This window comes from Spermophilus citellus (genome assembly GCF_964194105.1).
Source record: "Spermophilus citellus genome assembly, chromosome: 17".
Classification (NCBI taxonomy): Eukaryota; Metazoa; Chordata; class Mammalia; order Rodentia; family Sciuridae; genus Spermophilus; species Spermophilus citellus.
In genome coordinates this window covers 2,801,735-2,818,607 of record NC_138199.1, presented here as the reverse complement: position 1 = coordinate 2,818,607, position 16,873 = coordinate 2,801,735, and the positions used below count along the sequence as shown (strand labels likewise).

Below are 16,873 nucleotides of genomic sequence, written 5' to 3'. Positions count from 1 at the left end.
CTCTCTAGATACCTGAGTTTTGGAGATGGGCTTGAGAGTCAGGTCGGGCAGTTAGAGAGCACTGCAGCCTCCCACCCTTGACACCGTGCTTAGCTTAGGATGGGCATTTGATCCAGGACCAGCCAATGAGAGTTCAGTCTCCCTCTGGTTTTGGTGATTGGTTTTGGGACAGGCATGGGACCCAGGCATAGGTAATCAGCACCCTGGATGAGGGATGAGATTGTGATGTACCTGGGCCAATAAATCTGTGTTGGGGAATTTTTGCAACAAATATTAAGTTACTCTTGCTTTCCTTGGGATTGCCGAGCTGGAGAAACGTTTCCCTAGAGCTACTATGTTGTTGATCTGAGAGGCTGCTTGGAAATGACATGGGAAGGCAGTGCCGGGAGATGCAGAAAGCCTTCTTTCTAACAACACCTGGATGATTCCTGAAGCCATATACTCACTGACTTTTCAGCTGTCTTAACCAGTAAGTTCCCTCTTTTGATTGAACCAATTTTAGTTGGGTCTCTGGATTTGTACATTACAGATGAGAAAACTGAGCAGAAACAGGAAATCCCAGATAAAGCAATCCCCAAAACAACATGAGTGAGGAAGAAGGTGAGGGAAGAGAATCGGGGGGGGGGGGGGGGGGGGTAGGGGGGGTAGGCCCAGGGAGGCAGGAAGCTGAGCTGGTACATCCAGGAACAGGGACACAGTGTGGGGATCAGGGGGTACAGGCTCAAGTGACTCACTGCTTAGAGCTGGTGTTATCTGTGATCTGCTTCACAATTTGGCAGTAACACTCATCCCGCATGACCTCATGGTCTTCACAAAGCTGAAAGAGAGCAAACTAGGTCACAGGTCAAAGATACTATATACCAAGCACAGAAGAATAGGGTGGGCACTTGGAAGGAGTTCTGGTGTCCCTTTCCCCAACTCCCTCCCCACATGCAGGTTGCATTCGGCTTTGGGCTAAGGGAGAAGCTTCCCAATCCAATGTCCTCCAACTCAGGGTGATAGATAGGGAAACTGTGTCACAGAGCAGAAAGGGAGCATGGGGCAGAGTTGTCTGTACTGACCTTCAGGAGGGTGCAGAGCATGTCCAGTTCATTCTGGCCCTTCAGTGGGGCATCCCCCATGAACCTCATCACAGCTGTGGGGAAGACCTACCCTGCTCAGGCCCAGCAAGATCCCCAGCTGCCCATCCCCAGGGGGCCTTAAGAATTGAGTCCCTCCCTGGGTGACTGTGTCCACAGACCTCTGGGGGCTTCCATTTTCTTCAAAGTGTCCCATGTCTGAGTTGGGGGTGGGGAGAAGAGTTGGGACAGGCAGGAATCACACAGTGCTACCTCCCACCAAGTGGTGGCTGCCGTCCCACCCCCACACCTAGGAACATGTCGGTGGCCATCTTGTTGAGGCTGGTGTCACTGAGTTCAATAAGGGATTCCTGGAGCGGGGTCTGTGAGGGGAGGGAAGGACCAGGTCACCATGAAGGGATATGTCAGAACAGAAGAGGACCATATTATACTTCCAGATCATACGATGACAATGTGGAGGGCCGACATTACAAAAGGGGAGCCAGGCCTGACACTGGGGGCGGATGCTGCCTCAGGGGGGCTGGGGTCCTGGAGGTTTTTAGAGCTGTAGGGTCTTACTCTGGACAATCTTTTTGTCCTGGGGATGGGGAGGGGCCCCCCTCACACCACCATTTTACAGATGGAGAAACTGGACACCTTGGTGAAGCAGAGCATGTCCTCCAAGGTTCTGGACTCCCGGCCCTCCTTGGATTTCAGCCTGAGGCCATCCCTGTAACAGGAGGTGGGCACTGCTGCTGACCAGCTCTGCCTCTCAGTCTTTGGCTACATCCTTTTCCCACTTAGGAATGTTCTTGATCCAGAGGCTGAGACATAAGGTGGGCCTCAAACCTTGAGGGCAGCCTGTCAACCAGAAGGGGAGCTGCCTCCCAGGCTGACAGCCAACATCCGCTGCAAGAAGCCCTCCTTTGTGTAAGGAATAGGGGTGAGGCCACCACTCACTGAGGCTGCCTCCGAGGGTCTCGGAAATACTTCTGGGCAAATTCGAGCATTGTATATGGTGGGAGCGCCAGGGTGTCTTCTCCACCGTCAGCAGAGAGGGCCCTGACTGAGGGACCCTTTAAGAGAGGGGAGAGAAAGAAAGAGGAGGGGAGGGGAGGGGGAGGGAGTAAGCTAGAGCTAGCAAGGCCTGTCCAGCCACTCCCGACTTGTCCTCCTGTCACAGCCCATTCAAGGCAACGCCTGGATGATAGAACCCACCACCCAGACGGCCTCCTCTGCCCAAGCATCTGAACCCACCTGAACCCAGTGGACTTCTCTCCAGTTTGCCACACCCACCTCCTGCCGGGCTGACCCCGCCTTCGGCCCACGAGGCCACGCCCCCACGAACTAGGCTAGTTCTTGCATAGCGTTGGCTGATCCTGCCCCTCACTCCTAAGTTTGACCTGACTCTCCCTAATTCCATTCGGTAGCTAGACCCCGTCCCACTCGCCTGGCCCCACCCCACCCCAGGTTGACTTTACCTATCGGCCAGCCCTGGGCTGGTCCCCGACTTTTGGCTCAGGTCGCATTCAACTGACCCCCACCCTTCCCTACTCCATTTGGTCACAATTCCAACCATCTCTGGTCATATTCCTGGCTCACCCATGGGTCACAGATCTCGCTCGCCCTGCTCGAGGGCTGGCCACGCCTCAAGGGACTGACCACGCCCCTAGCTAACCTTGCTAGCGTGCACCACGGGCTGCAGTCTGACTCACCCTGGCCCCGGCTGTCTCTGCCCCCGCCGGGCTTACCTCTCTCCTGCGGCCCACCTCCTGAGCTGCAGCTGTAGAGGCGACAGCTGCGGCCACCGCGGCAGCCCGGCTCCTGCCAGGCTCTGCTGGTAGCTGCAGGAAATCTGGGGCTGCGGCGGGCTGCACCAGCTCCGAAGGGAAGCGACCCACGCGCCCGTGGATCGTCCCAAACCGCCAGCCTAGGGGTCATGGAAAGGGTCAGAGCCAAACTGGAAGATCTTGTCTTGGGATGAAGGAGCCCCTTTAGGAATATTTGGGTACTTCCTTGACCCCTCTCTAGAGCTCTGTGGGAGAGGCCAAGCCATCCCGGTTTTTTCTTTTGTTTTTGTGGTCCTGGGGATGGAACCCAGGACAAGTTAGGCAAGTGCTCTACCACTGAGCCACACCCCCATTTTACATGGGAGCAAACAGGAAGGGATTCCCTTAGGGCCACTGGGCTGCTGTGAGAGGTGCAGCAAAAGATTGTGGAATCACAGGGCACGGCATGTGAAGACACAAAGAGTCTGGCTACAAACCCCGTGGCCATCTATTTAGGCAGAGGGCTGGGCTATATGGCTGCCAGCAGGTCCTGCCAGGCCATGGCAGAGACCTTTGAAGACACTGCCAGGCCAGACGGCTTGGGGGCACCAATAAACCCTCATCCAGCTGGGTGTGGGGGTGTTCTCTGGTCATCCCAGTGACTCAGGAGGCTGAGGCAGAAGGATTACAAGTTCAAGGCCAGCCTCAGCAACTTAGTGAGACCCTGTCTCAACATAAAAAATAAAAAGGGCTGGGGGACATAGCTCAGTGTTAGAGCACCCCGGGGTTCAATCCCCAGTACTAATAAAAGAAAGAGAGAAGGAGAAAAGAAACCCTCACAGTACACCTGTATTGTGAATGTATGGAGCTAGCATGAGCCCTCTTTAGAGTTTCCACATTTTGGGGTACCCACCAAAGTCAGGACCTCTATGCCGCAGCTCCTCCAGGTATACTACCTTCTTGCGCACCACACAGCCAGCGCTATAGCCTGTGGGCCAGGGTTGTGTCAGCACCCACCAGGGAGGCCCAGCCTTCCCTTTCACTTACCCCACCCCCATGACACTGACCTGTTCTAGGTGGCTCCAGGGGCTGCAGGTGGATAATGTCACCCTTGTGAAAGGCCAGCAGTGCTGGATCCTCAGGCAGGAAGTTCCTCACAGCAACAACATAGTCAGAGTCCTGGGGTGGCCAGGGGCAGGGTAAGGGGCTACAGTCCCCCGCCCTCCTCTGAGAGGCCTAAGGGTTCCTATCTCCCCAGCACATCAGGGAAGGGAGCCTTCTCTAGGTGAGAAGGGGGAAAGGTCATGCCAGGTGAATGAAAGGAAGAGCCTTGCCTGAGTCTGATGAACACTTATCACCAGCCCACTCAATCCCTCACCAGAGCTGGGCATCGAAGCCTTCCCCAGCAGGTGCTGGGCCTAGGGGCTGCCCGGTCACAGGTGGGGAGACAGGCAGGGGCCGGATGTGGGGGACAGCCTTGTTCTTGGGCCCTCAGCACTGAGTGGTATCTGTGGAAGGATCCTGACCTTCTTTTATTTTTTTAATTTTTTTTTTTTTTAGTTGTAGTAGGACAAAATGCCTTTATTTATTTTTATGTGGTGCTGAGGATCAAACCCAGGGCCTCGCATGTGCTAGGCAAGTGCTCTACCACTGAGCCACAACCCCAGCCCCGGTCCTGACCTTCTTCAACTCCAGAATGAAGTCATCCACCATGGTCTTGACCTGGTGAGCTCGGGCTGAAAAGAGGATGACCTTCTCACTAGCCAGGTTGAACTCCAGCATGTTCTGGGACGGCATGGTCACAAAGAGGATATCTGCAAAGCTGGAGGGTGGGAAGGTAGCATGAGGGCAGGATCCCAAGGCCACAAGGATGCTCTCCCCAGACCCTTATAGTCCTTCTGTTTCTGTCGCCCCATCACATTCCTGTAGCCTTACCTGACACTAGCCTCCTGGGACCCAAGGGACTTCTTGCCTCCTGCCTCTGACTCCCAACAGTAGATTCTGCTCATCTCCTACTACCCTCTGAACCAATGCTCTGGCACCCTCCCTTGGTCCCTCAGTCCAACCTCCCAGATTTTGAACACACTCATCTTTTTTTCATGCACCGACCAAATTCTTCCCATCCTTCAAAGCAGGGAGCTATTACCCAACCAGTGATCAAGACTCTTTCCTGATCTCATGTTGAAAGGGATAAGTGAGACAGGGAAGAAAGACCTCAGGTAGGTCTCAGGGCTGGAGTACCATTTCTCTTTTCAGCTGCCTCAAGACTTGGTGGCTTACAGCACCATTTGCCCCACTACAGGGAGCCTTGGAGTGGAGGCCAGGCTGCTGTGTAGCCCCAGAGGCAGAAGAGAGAAATGGGCTCCTAGCTCAACCATTTCCTGCCCACCTGAACTAAGGCAGGTAACTTCTATCTCCAAGACTCAGTTTCCCCATCTCTTATATGGGCATGGTACAGAGCCTGGCACATCATAGGTACTTAGAAAGCAGAAGATGCTAGTCCGGAGACTGGCCCCACACCTGCCTGTCAGTCACCTGTATGTATGTAGGACCTGCAGCTGCCCACTGGCCTCCCGGCTGCCCTTGACCATCCGCAGGAGTTTGATGCCTGTGTGGGACACCGCTAGGATCTGCACACCAGTGCCCACACTGCCCTGGATTAAGGATGAGGGGCATGTGAGGGTCTTTTACCCTCTGTCCTGAATGCTCTGGGCAGGTAGGGAGCGGGCAGACAGGGGTTCGCACCGTGGCGGGGAAGAGACGGGAGAAGTAGACCTCCCAGCTGTCTCGGGCAGTGCTGATCACCGCCCGCTTCACACTTTCCGTTACCAGAGGCCGCTGTGTGTCCAGCTGGTTCTGGGCTAAAGGAGGCCAAATCTAATCAGGACCCCCCTTTTCACCCTTCCCTTGCCAGCCCACATCTGGGAGATCAGGAAGGAAGACCGACATCTGGCAAGAAGATAACTGGCCAGTATGGAGAATGAGAAACTGAAATCCAGAGATGGACACAATGTGTCGGATATTGCCAACCCTGAACTTGCAGCCTGGCCATGTAAGAGGCCACAGCAGAGCAAGGAGGGGCGTGTCTGGAGGCAAATTGGAGCTGGGCTTGTTAGCCTTGGCCTCCCTCTGGGAAAGGGCTGGCCAGTGGCTCTGGCTGGCGGCCCATCAACAATTTCCCCCCTCCCCCTGCAATACCAAACAGGGCCTTCATTCTGAGCCGCTCGTCCTCAGTGATGCGCAGGCAGGCCTCAGAGAACGTGTCATGTAGGATCTATGGGAAGAAGCCATGATTCAGGTGATACCAGGGACTTCCCCAGCCGGCTGTTCTGTTCTAGGTGCAGGGGAATGGAGAAGTCCCAATTTGTAGTCGTGGGGTCATTGGTAAGCTGGATGGTCTTCATAAATCAGAGCTCACTTTCAGGGACCCTCTCTCCTCAACTTTGCCATCTATGGGGGGGGGGTCTTCCTAGGCTTCAGTTTCCTTATCTATCTTGTGTGTGGCGGGGGGATGACTTGGATTTGACCTCTGAGTCCTTCCTGCCTTAGACACACTGACCTTATCCATGGGAGTGGGAGATTGTGTAGAACAGTTTCCCAACCTCCAGGACCCCAAATCCCAGAGTGCAGGCTGCTAGTCTATGGGCCCATTACCCTGCTGAGTATACTGGGACAGAAGGGAAGAGGGACATCACCTGGCGGAACAGGAGGTCTAGCTGCACAGGATGGTTGTAGCTGTCCTTGGGGTAAAACACCTGTGGGGGAAGGGCTTCAGTGGGTAACCACAGACTGTTCCCTTCCTTGCTTTGCACGCGCTCCCCCCCCCAACCCTAGCCACAGCCGGACTCTCCTCCAGCCTCACCCCTGGTTCTAACTCTACCCCCTAGCTTCAACTCTGCCCATCAGGTTCTCCTGGGCCAACTCCCCAACTCCCTCCACTCTCCCATTCAGCCCTTTCCCTGGCTCAGGTCTCCAGAGCCTGGCCAGATACCTCTTTGCGCAGGAAGATCCGCCAGGGGGCATCCTGGTAGCCGTAGAAATTGGGGTTGATTAGGCAATGCAGCCGCGTTTGCACAGGTTCCTCGGGGGGCTCCAGGGATCTCGAAGGCTGCACTGGAGAGTGCAGGGGAGCAGAGGAGACACCTCTCAGGACCAAGTGGGAGAGTCAGGGTGGAGTAGGGGACATGGTGGCAACCTCATGCCAAGAAAGGGGCCAGGACAGATTCAGTAGGCACACCTGCTCACATGGGCACACTTTACAACCCAGCCTTTTATTCCACAGATAAAGAGAGCATCCAGCAGCCTGCAGTGGACGGCCTTGGCTGCCCTAGTGAACAAGACAGACAGGCAACTGCCCTTGACTTCAGTCTCAGGGCAAGTTTGGGTGGAACAGAAAGAACAAAGCTCTTACTGCTAGGAGCTGGGGTAGAAGAGGAGCAGAGTGATTTAGGAAAGTCTGGGGAGCTGAATTTTGAGGATCTTTCAGTCCAGGTCCTCTCTGAGGACGTTTGAGCTGAGACCTGAATGACAAGAGGGGGCCAGACATGCAAAGATTGCAGAGAAGAGCATTCTGGGCAGAGGGAAGAGGAAGTGTAAAGGGCCTGAGGTAGGAGGGGGCTTGGTGTTTTCAGGAACAGAATGTACAAGGCTCCCGTGGGAGGAGATGAGGCTACCAAGGTGGGTAGATAGATCATTCAGGAGGACCTCAAAGAGCACAGTGAAGAGTTTGGAGTTCATTGCAGGATCCATTTGGAAGTCTTTGTTTGTGGTTTTTTTTTTTTTTTTTTTTTTTTTGCTTTGTGTTGCAGTACTAGGGATTGAACCCACTCCTGTGCATGCCGGGCAAGTGCTCTAACACTGAGACACATCCTGAAACCCACTGGAGCGGTTTCTTAAAGTCAGGGACACAATGTGAGTTGATTTGTAGATTTTTCAGGTCACTGTGGCTGCTATGAGACGGGGCTAGTAAAGATCAGGGTTCCCGGTTGTGGTGGTAGGAGGCCTGCATTGATAGCCCTGTTCTGACACTTTTTTGAACTGTGTGACCTTGGCAAACAATTGAAATTCTTTTTGCCTTCATTTCCCCATCTGTACCATGTAGGAACAAATGGTACTGCCTTGACGGGTTTTAGTAGGATTAAATGAGACCAAGATGGGCCTGACCTAAAGTTAGGGTGATTTAAATGCTAACACAGAGGGGGGATAGTAGGGGATAGGAAAGATAGCAGAATACAACAATTACTAATAGGGCATTATGTAAAATTGTGGATGTGTAACCGACGTGATTCTGCAATCTGCATTTGGGGTAAAATTGGGAGTTCATAACCCACTTCAATCTAATGTATGAAATATGACATGTCAAGAGCTTTGTAATGTTGTGAACAAACAATAAAAAAAAATAAATGCTAACACATACAACGCTCAGGGACACAGACACACATGCCACCAACATACAGAGACTCACCTATGCTCACAGAACCACTCACACACTTGGACACCCCGCCTGTTTGCCCCTCCCTCCATCCTGTCCCTCTCACCTGAAGTGGGCACCATGGATGGCCTTGGTGCACTGGTCACTGGCTTCACTAGGGCCACTGTCTCTCTGGACACCTGTTCGACCCCAAAGAGAGTGCTCAGGGGGCAACCAGCAAGCCCCATGGAGTGGGTAGAGGCAGGGCCATGGCTTGTAGGAGTAGCTGGTTTCTGAAGTTCCTCTGGAGGCTCCTCTTTGTCTCTCTCCCTGCTGAGCGCAGCCCCCCACCCTGCCTCTCACCTGGGTGCCAGGTGCTGTCCCTAGGTGAGTCATCTGGCCCTTCAGGAGCATCAGGGCCTCCTCATGGGGATCTGGCCGCTTCACAAACACCCTTCCATCCTTCCTGCTAGGAAGAGACGAACCAAGCAGGGGTGGACATTGAATCTCCCCTCTCCTCACCACATTTTTTCAATTTGGTGGAGGGGACTTCCTCCTCCACCAACCTCATAATTATGAATAACAACCCAGAGAGGATCAGAGACTGGCTTGAGGTCGCATAACCCCGCTGAGAACAGCAGTCTGGGCTTCCCTTGGCCCCGGGGGCTCATCTGGACCCTTCCTCCGTGGAGGGAGCTGGGGGGGCGGGCACTGTGGAGGCCACAGGCAGGTGCACGGGAGGGTAGACATTCAGGCACAGTGAGTGACCAGGTACCCTGGGTTTGAGGGCAGCACTGACCTTAGGGCCTCGGGACGGCCTCCTCGGGGCGGCTGCTGGCACTGCCTGATGACGCTTCTGATCTGCTGTGTGGGCTGCGGGAAGTGCTCCGAGTTGAGCGTGGAGTAACGGACCAAGTCCTGGGAGGGTGAGGCTGTGGATTGAGGGGGCGGGTGGGGGAGAGGATGAGCCTACAGCAGACAGAGTCATAATCCCACCCCTTTCCCGGAAAGGCCCCCAAACTGAGGTGGACACTCACGGATTTGTGGAGAAGCCAGGCCCTGAGCTAGAATGGGTACAGCCACGGGCTTGGTGGGGGGCCTCGGGACCTTGGCTGAAGGGGCTGGGGCTGCGGACTTTGGAGTGGAACGCAGGAGCACAGGTTTGGCAGGGGGACCAGTGCCCACGGACTTCGGCTGTGCCTCTGGTGCTAAGGGTTTCTGCAGAGAACAGGGCATGAGATGGACCAGACCGCTCTCAGGGACCCTGTCTCTGCCCCACATGGGCTGTGGGGCTTCTGGGCTCAGAGAAGTATAATGATGTCTTGGAGCAGCACAGCACTCCTCTTTCCAGCTGGTGACTCTAAGCAGCCCCCTTACCCTGCATGGGCCAGGCTCACCTCTGGGGGTAAGGGTCTCAGAGCAGGACTAAGAGGCTGCTGCTGGAGTGCCATGGCCGGCAGGGTCATCTCCCGGGCCTGGGGAAGAGCCGTGGTGGTGACTAGGCAGGTCCATAGTCTGCCACCCTCCCCGGGAAGTCTGTCCCTCACTCACCAGCAACACGGCCTGCTTGTGGATGAAGGCCTGCTGCAGAGCCAGTGTGGAGGCATCCAGGCCTGGTACTGGAGGAGCCGAGAGGGGGCACGGGGAGACATGGAGGACATGGGCAATGCACCCTGCCCTCCCACTCCCACCTGTGGCTGCCTAGCACATAAAGGTGCTTGTAGGTCTGTGAGTAGCCCCAGCCCTGCCCCACCCTGGAACCACCCTAGTGGGAGGCACTGACTTGGCTTTGGCTTTGGCTCTGGGGGTCTCCTGAGGGTGTCTTCAGGACCACTACTGCTGCCTCCGCCAGGCTGGCCTCCCCCTTTCATGCGGTAAGCAATGGCTGTTGGCTTCTCCAGGTCCTGGGGACAGCGGGTGGCTCGAGTGACTGCCTGGGTGCTGTACTCCTGAGGCTCCATGGTAACAGGCACCTGACACCAGTCATTTCCTCCCCCCCAGGGGGACCTCCCACTGGCCAAGTGTCTGCATGACTCCTGGGTCTCTGCCAGTGCAGTCCCCAACCCGTCCTCCCCACCACCTTCTCTCCTCTGATGGAGGAGTAAACTGAGGCTAGAAGAGGAGCTAGGCCCTGCTCAGGGCTCATATCATCCAGGGACTGCTGTGGTGCTCCGGAAGTCCCCAGGGTGAGGGGACCCGGGGGACTCAGGGATCAAGGTCATTCACTCCCACCGGGAGCCGGCTTCCACCGGAGGTGGTGGCATCTCCAGCTGTGAGGACACCCTCATATTTTCCTCCCATGGCCAACACAGACCCAGAGAGGACACAGCACGCGGTGACCCTGGCTGTGAGAAGCTCCCGTGTCATTCTGGGCACAGACGTGACTCAGGGGTACACACTGAGCCTGCTGTCTATCTGCAAATGCTCCCCCTGTCCCTACCGCATCCCCGTAGGACAGCACGGGGTTGAAGAGGCTGTCCAGGTAGCAGTCAAGCCCCTTATGGGGCACAGCGGGCTCTCCAAGGCTGTCCGAGTCTGGGGGGGGGGGATACAAAAAGGGCAAGTTCATTCTTCCTGTTGGACTCCACCTCCCCACGGCCTCCTGGGTTCCCTCCCCACCAGTGATGGTGGCCATTGCTGATTGACCTTGGTGGGTGGCTGTCTCTCTCTGGGCCTCAGTTTCCCCACTTGTACCATCCTCATTGTGGCTGCTGTACCCATCAGAGTCAGGTACTTCAGGCATGGGATGCTGAGGCTGAGGCCTGGGGGGTGTATCCTCATCTGAGTCCCAGCTATTCCCAAAAACCCTGTTGAGGGGGGGGAGGAACACAGAGCAGCTAAGAGAACCACAGCCCTGCCAGAAGCCCCCCGACATTTTCTGTCCCCAGAATGGGGTGACTTTCTTCATTTAAAAAGCAGGACAGCAGCCAGGTAAACCCAGTGACTCAAGAGGCTGAGGCAAGAGAATCACAAGTTCGAGAGCAGCTTGGGCGACTCAGTGAGACCATCGGGAAATAAAAATAACAACGGCTGGGGATGCAGCTCAGTGGTAGTGTTTGCCTAGAATGTGCAAGGCCCTGGGTTCCATCCCTGGCACTGACAGAAAAGAGAAAGAGAGACAGACAGACAGACACAGAGAAAGAGAACACCACTGGGCACTGCGGCATGCACCCATAGTCCCAGTTACTCAGAGGCTGAGGCAGGAGGATCACTTGAGCCCAGCCAGGGAGGAGAACACAAAGAGACTCATCTCAAAATCAAATACAAACAACCACAAACCCCTCTAAACTCAGTCTCTCCCAAGAGTCAGGCAAGCAGAACCTGCTACCCAGGAGAGGCCATCTGTGTGAAGGTGGCCCACGTAGCTACCCACATTCTCAGGCATCCCCTGCCAGCCATGGGCCCTTCCGTGCCCACGATGAAGTAGGACTTCTGCCGAGGGAAGTCCCTGAGCAGCTCCAGGTCTGACACTAGGTCCAGCACGTAGTCATGGCCAGCCAGCTCTGCCCACTGCACACCATTCTTCATGGCCACTGTCCATCCTCTCCAGCCTTCAGCCAGACCCCTGGTGACAGCATGTAGAGAGATGGAAACAGGGCACCTACCTAGGGGAGACCCTTGGGTATGAGTCAAACCCCAAGCACGACCATGGTGACCCTTAGGACCCTGGGGGACCTGGCCTCTTATCCCTCCCTCCCTCCCTTCTTCCCAGGTACACAGAGATGTGCTGGGTGGGGTATTCCAGGATCCTACCTGTGCCTAAGAATGTCTCCTGCCACCTCTTCCCCAGTACTCCAGGAATGCACTGGACAGGAGAACTGGTCACCTGGAGTGGTAGCAAGCACTGGACTCAGCCTGGGACATCTGCAATTAAATCTCGCAGGGCTGCCCTGCTTTGCCTTCTCCTTCCAGGCCTCCCAACTCTTTCCCTGAGTCCCTGTATCCGGGCTCTCCCTCCCTGCCCATGCGGGTTCAGTCCCCGTACCCCGTATATCTTTCCTGCAGAGGTATCTCTGAGCAGGCTCCTTCCTAGCTCCAGAGCCTCTCAGGACAACTGTGGACCCCAGAATATACGGAGTCCAGCGGACTCCAGCTGCCCCTCCATGAGGGACCGAGGGCGGGCAGGATGAGGGGTAGGGACAAGGCAGCTTACCATTGAAGCAGCTCACATCCAGTGCCATGTTGGCCTTCTCATGGGTGGTGATCCACTCAAGCTGGGTCGGTGGGAAGGTGCGGGCCGCCCCTGAGCCCTGCTGTTGGGCCCGGCCCATGGCCTGCATGAGACGGTGCTGACACACTGCCTGGAAGCCATTCTGCCCATAATCAGACACAAACCTGATGGGTGGGAGGGAGTCAGAGCCTAAGGGAGGTCCAGGCTGGCCCAGAGCCCTAAGGTGAGGTTGAAAGGGTCCTAGGTTATAGTTCAAGGTCTGCCCTAGTCCCTTCTCTTGCAAATCATGCTTTGCACCCAGCATGACAACACCCAGAACCGTTGTCATGGTGGCGTCCACACAGCACTCACCACCTGCCTGTCTCTGTTCTAAGAACTTCATCCTCACCACAGCCTATGAAGTATGCACTACTGTTATCCCTCTTTAACAGGTGAGGCAATGGAGGCCCAGAGAGGTTAAATAACTCGGCCTAGGTCACGAAGCTCACCCATGACTGAGCTGGGATTTGTACTCAGGCCTCTCAAGTCTACTTTTCATGCTTCTAAAGCACCCCCATTCTTCCCCATGACCCGAGAGGTCCATGCTCTTTTCCAAATTCGCCATGCCCTGGTCTTGCCGACTTCTGGGTCCTGGAAGTCCCTTCTCCAGTCTGACCTGACTCTTACCCTCTGCAGTGAAATCTGTCCTTCCTCTTGCACTGGGCCCAGTGGAGACTGAGCCCAGCCCAGTGGAGACTGGACCACATCAGTGCCCGTGCCTCCCCGCACAAAGATGCTGCTCCTGGTCTGCCCTTTACCACAGTCCCATCCACCCTGGCCCCTCTGGGTCCCACTCACTTGAGGAGGAACTTGTCGAGGCGTGAGGAAGGTGCGAAGCCACTGAGACAGGCAGCCAGGAGCAGCCAACCCCGCTCAGCATTGTGGGCATTGTGATTGTGCCACACCTGATTGGCCAGCTGGGCCAGGATCTCATCCCGTAGCTCAGGTATCGTCAGCCCCTTCTGAACGATGTAGTTCCCCAGGACGTCCTCCTGGGCACCGTGCAGGTGGGGGTCGCCCATGAAACGCAGGATCTGGCCACAGAAAGACTCTCCTGGGCCTCTCAGAAGGTTATTCCTGCCGCACCCCCACCCCTCCACATACACCTCTCCCTTGGGTCCTCTGTCCATAGGAAAGTAATTTCATAGTACAACGTAACTGCCATATTCTGTGCAGAATGACAGGGCAGTTCACCCCAACTACGGGAAAGGTTAAGATTCAAAGCACACCCGGGCCGGCCTATAATGCCAGTGGCTCAGGAGGCTGAGGCAGGAGGATCTCGAATTCAATGCCAGCTTCAGCAATTTAGCGAGGCCCTATACAACTCAGTGAGACCCTGTCTACATAAAATATAAAAAGGGCTGGGGATGTGACTCGGAGGTTAAGTGCCTCTGGGTTTAATCCCCAGTACAAAAAAAAAAAAAGATCCAAAATACATATTGACTTCCTATTCTGCTCAGGAACCTTCTAGGCGCCCCACACAGCCCCAGTAACCCACCTGTTCTCCTGGCTTCCGGCTGGCTCCATACCTCCTGCTAGGCCTCAAAGGGCTCTTTATTTTTTTTAATTTTAATTAATTCATTCATCGATTTATTTATTGATTGATTGATGTGGGTGGGGGTTAAACCCAGGGGCACTTAACCACTGGGCCACATCCCTAACCTTTTTAAATATTTTATTTAGAGACAGGGTCTCACTGAGTTGGTGAGGGCCTCGCTAAGTTGCTGAGGCTGGCTTTGAACTTGCAATCCTCCTGCCTCAGCCTCCAGAGCCTCTGGGATTACAGGTGGCATGTGCCACCGCCCCAGCCTCAAAGGGTTCTGTGTAATACTTGGATCTGACCATATTAGATTCTTTCTACCACTCAGATTGACCACATCACTCCCAGGGAGCATCTTCCTGGACTCCTGTGGTCCTTGGGATGAAATGCAAGCTCTGGGCTCAGCCATCAGGTCCTCAGGAAACACCCCCCCCCTCACCCTCTTAACTCTCTGTCCTGAGCACACTAATTTCCTCCTCTCTTTGTGCCTGTTGCACTCTCCCTGCAAACTCCCCTCCAGCTCCAATGCCCTCTCCTGCAGGAGGCCTTCTCTGACCTTGCCTGGGGCTAAATTAGAGCCCTGCATTCCTCTATTCCTGCTGTTGGTCACTGGCAAGGCTCAGGATCTGCCTCCCCATTCAGACTAGGAAACCCTTGAGGAGAGGAATCCTTGGTAACCCTGGGAGGCCCCAGTCTAAGGCAGCCTTTCTGCCAGGAAGGTGACTGGGAAAGAAGGGCCACCTGAAAGGAGGCCAGATATAGTGTCCACTGACATAGAAGTCCAAGGAAGAGGCTCATGAGGCAGGCTTGTGGAGGGCCCAGAGGGACAGCACCAGCAGTCAGAGGCTATGACTTTTTTTTTTTTGTGGTGGTGGTATTGGGGACTGAACCCAGGAGCACTCTATATCCCGCCATGCCCTTTTTAATTTTGAGACAGTCTCACTAAGTTGCCAAGGCTGACCTTGAACTTGCAATTTTCCTGCCTCAGCTTCTCAGGGCTATGAATTTGAAGGTGGGCTGGGGCAGGCCCCATACCAGCTTGAAGATGCTCACGGCTTCTGCGTGGTGCTCGGCTGGCAGCTGCGTGAGAGGCATCCTCAAGGGTACTGTCAGCATCCCAAAGGCAGGTTCCTGGGGGGCATGGGGCAGGAACAAGAGGAGGCAGAGCTGGGACTGACAGGCACAGCTGGACCCACTGCCCCCATGCCAGGTGGGGGCCCAGGAGCCCCTGAGGCAGGGCACCTGTCTCCAACATCCGGCTGGGGAAATGGGGAGCTGTCAGGGTGCCGACGGTGGCTCTTGGTGAGCTGGATGAGGTCTTATCTGGTTCCTTTCCAGGAACTTAGAGTAGCACTGATATGCAGTAGTTACCCAGTTTCTAGAATATTCCAAGACTGGTTGGTCAATATCTCTGCCTTGAGCTCCAGAGGACCCTCACTATCCCAGCCTGTCCCAGGGTGAGGACCATGTCAGATCTGATTGGTCAGTGTCCACTTGACCTATGCCAGCCCTTACCTTGAAGTGGCACCGGACAAACTTGGCCATGGGGTAATTGTTGATATCCAGGGGCAATTTGACTCGGGGCTCGGCCTGGAGCCGGGGAGTCCTCACAGGGGCCACACAGGGCACTCTGGCCAGCCTGAGGCCTATGGAAAGTAGAGAGCGTGAAATGGCTGTTCCCTGGTCCCCATACCTTCTGCCCCCTGCCCAGTGCAGACACACCTGCCACAGCTTGCATGAGCCCAGCCAGCTCTGCTGGCACCTCCAGGTGCCCCACAGCCACCACCTCCCGCTTGCTCAGCTCCTAGAGGGACAGACAGCAAGTGGTGAGGGCATCGCCTGCCACACCCCCGCCTGCCAGCCTCCCTCCCTGGCCCCTGCGGCCACCCAGACCCCACACCCACCTCCTGCTCCCGCAGCCGTGCCTTCTCCACCCGGCGCCTCCGCTCTGCCCTCAGCTGCAGGACAGCAGATGGTCAAGGCAGGGAACGGCAGGCAGAGGCGACGGTGGGCCCCAAGGCCCGGGCCAGGTCAGGCCAGCACGCACAAGGCAGCGGCTGGCCTGAGAAGCAGGGGGCAGCTTCCCATAATTGAAGGCTACTGCTCCCCTTTCACAGAGGGCCAAGAGAAGACAGTGTGGCCAGAGAAACGGAGGGGACAGGAGGACAGCCAGAGACCGTCAACAGCGAAGGGCAAGGGGAGAAAACCTTTGGGGAGACCCGTGAAGGAGGATTTCTACAAAGTGGCCAAGCAGTGTGCAGTGGCATCTGTCCTCTGCTGAGCCACAAGACCTTCAGTAAAGGCCACGCGGTTTTCCCATGCTTCGAGAATGAATGACATTGATCTTTCCAGTTGGTTTATATGACAATGAACCGAGACTAGAATCAAAGTTTAAGAGCCAGACCGTATTCGGGGATGTTCAGGTCACCAAATTCTAACCGCGATCCATTATTTGAAGACCCCATTGTGAACCCAGCACCAGGCCAAATCCTTCACATACAATATCTCATTTAAACTTTTGCACAACCCCAAGAGGTAGATGGGAAATTGAGGCTGCAGAGGGGCTGAGGTCACACAGCTCAGGAGCGGCAGAGCAGGGATTTGAGCCCAAGACTGAGGCTAACGGTCTCCTATTCTCTGACCCCAGAGAGGGCTGGCACCTGTACCTTGAGGTAGCGGCGGCGGTTCATGTAGGCGTGAACCAAGGACCGGAACTTCATCAGACTCCTCCTCATCTGCTGATAGCGCTGCCTGGCAGAGAGGGTCATGGATTGGGGTGACAGGGTGACCAAGAAGTAGAAATGCCCCTATCAGACTTGCCTAGCGGACAGTGCCTCCATTACACTTTGAGGCCCTTTGGCACAAAGGGAAACTGGAGCTCAGACA

The 16,873-nt window shown here is 55.5% G+C and overlaps 1 protein-coding gene across 1 annotated transcript in view; it reads right to left on the bottom strand.

The window, feature by feature from the left end:
* The window catches only part of MYO15A (myosin XVA), a gene marked incomplete at its 5' end in the record, with an annotated part of 55,241 nt that overhangs the window by 15,735 nt on the left and 22,633 nt on the right, over positions 1 to 16,873 (bottom strand). Inside the window, 32 exons of the mRNA XM_081269932.1 lie at positions 735 to 817; positions 1,062 to 1,135; positions 1,369 to 1,441; positions 1,716 to 1,788; positions 2,019 to 2,134; positions 2,810 to 2,988; positions 3,741 to 3,815; positions 3,895 to 4,006; positions 4,508 to 4,649; positions 5,363 to 5,481; positions 5,573 to 5,688; positions 6,026 to 6,101; positions 6,523 to 6,582; positions 6,819 to 6,940; positions 8,365 to 8,437; positions 8,601 to 8,706; positions 9,037 to 9,169; positions 9,275 to 9,455; positions 9,635 to 9,712; positions 9,789 to 9,850; positions 10,021 to 10,141; positions 10,678 to 10,772; positions 10,884 to 11,044; positions 11,611 to 11,802; positions 11,991 to 12,063; positions 12,391 to 12,572; positions 13,246 to 13,481; positions 15,023 to 15,118; positions 15,503 to 15,633; positions 15,710 to 15,791; positions 15,892 to 15,945; positions 16,654 to 16,738. Of these exons, the coding sequence (XP_081126058.1) occupies positions 735 to 817; positions 1,062 to 1,135; positions 1,369 to 1,441; positions 1,716 to 1,788; positions 2,019 to 2,134; positions 2,810 to 2,988; positions 3,741 to 3,815; positions 3,895 to 4,006; positions 4,508 to 4,649; positions 5,363 to 5,481; positions 5,573 to 5,688; positions 6,026 to 6,101; positions 6,523 to 6,582; positions 6,819 to 6,940; positions 8,365 to 8,437; positions 8,601 to 8,706; positions 9,037 to 9,169; positions 9,275 to 9,455; positions 9,635 to 9,712; positions 9,789 to 9,850; positions 10,021 to 10,141; positions 10,678 to 10,772; positions 10,884 to 11,044; positions 11,611 to 11,802; positions 11,991 to 12,063; positions 12,391 to 12,572; positions 13,246 to 13,481; positions 15,023 to 15,118; positions 15,503 to 15,633; positions 15,710 to 15,791; positions 15,892 to 15,945; positions 16,654 to 16,738 (3,561 nt within the window). The remainder of the gene's footprint in view (positions 1 to 734; positions 818 to 1,061; positions 1,136 to 1,368; positions 1,442 to 1,715; positions 1,789 to 2,018; positions 2,135 to 2,809; positions 2,989 to 3,740; positions 3,816 to 3,894; positions 4,007 to 4,507; positions 4,650 to 5,362; positions 5,482 to 5,572; positions 5,689 to 6,025; positions 6,102 to 6,522; positions 6,583 to 6,818; positions 6,941 to 8,364; positions 8,438 to 8,600; positions 8,707 to 9,036; positions 9,170 to 9,274; positions 9,456 to 9,634; positions 9,713 to 9,788; positions 9,851 to 10,020; positions 10,142 to 10,677; positions 10,773 to 10,883; positions 11,045 to 11,610; positions 11,803 to 11,990; positions 12,064 to 12,390; positions 12,573 to 13,245; positions 13,482 to 15,022; positions 15,119 to 15,502; positions 15,634 to 15,709; positions 15,792 to 15,891; positions 15,946 to 16,653; positions 16,739 to 16,873) is intronic.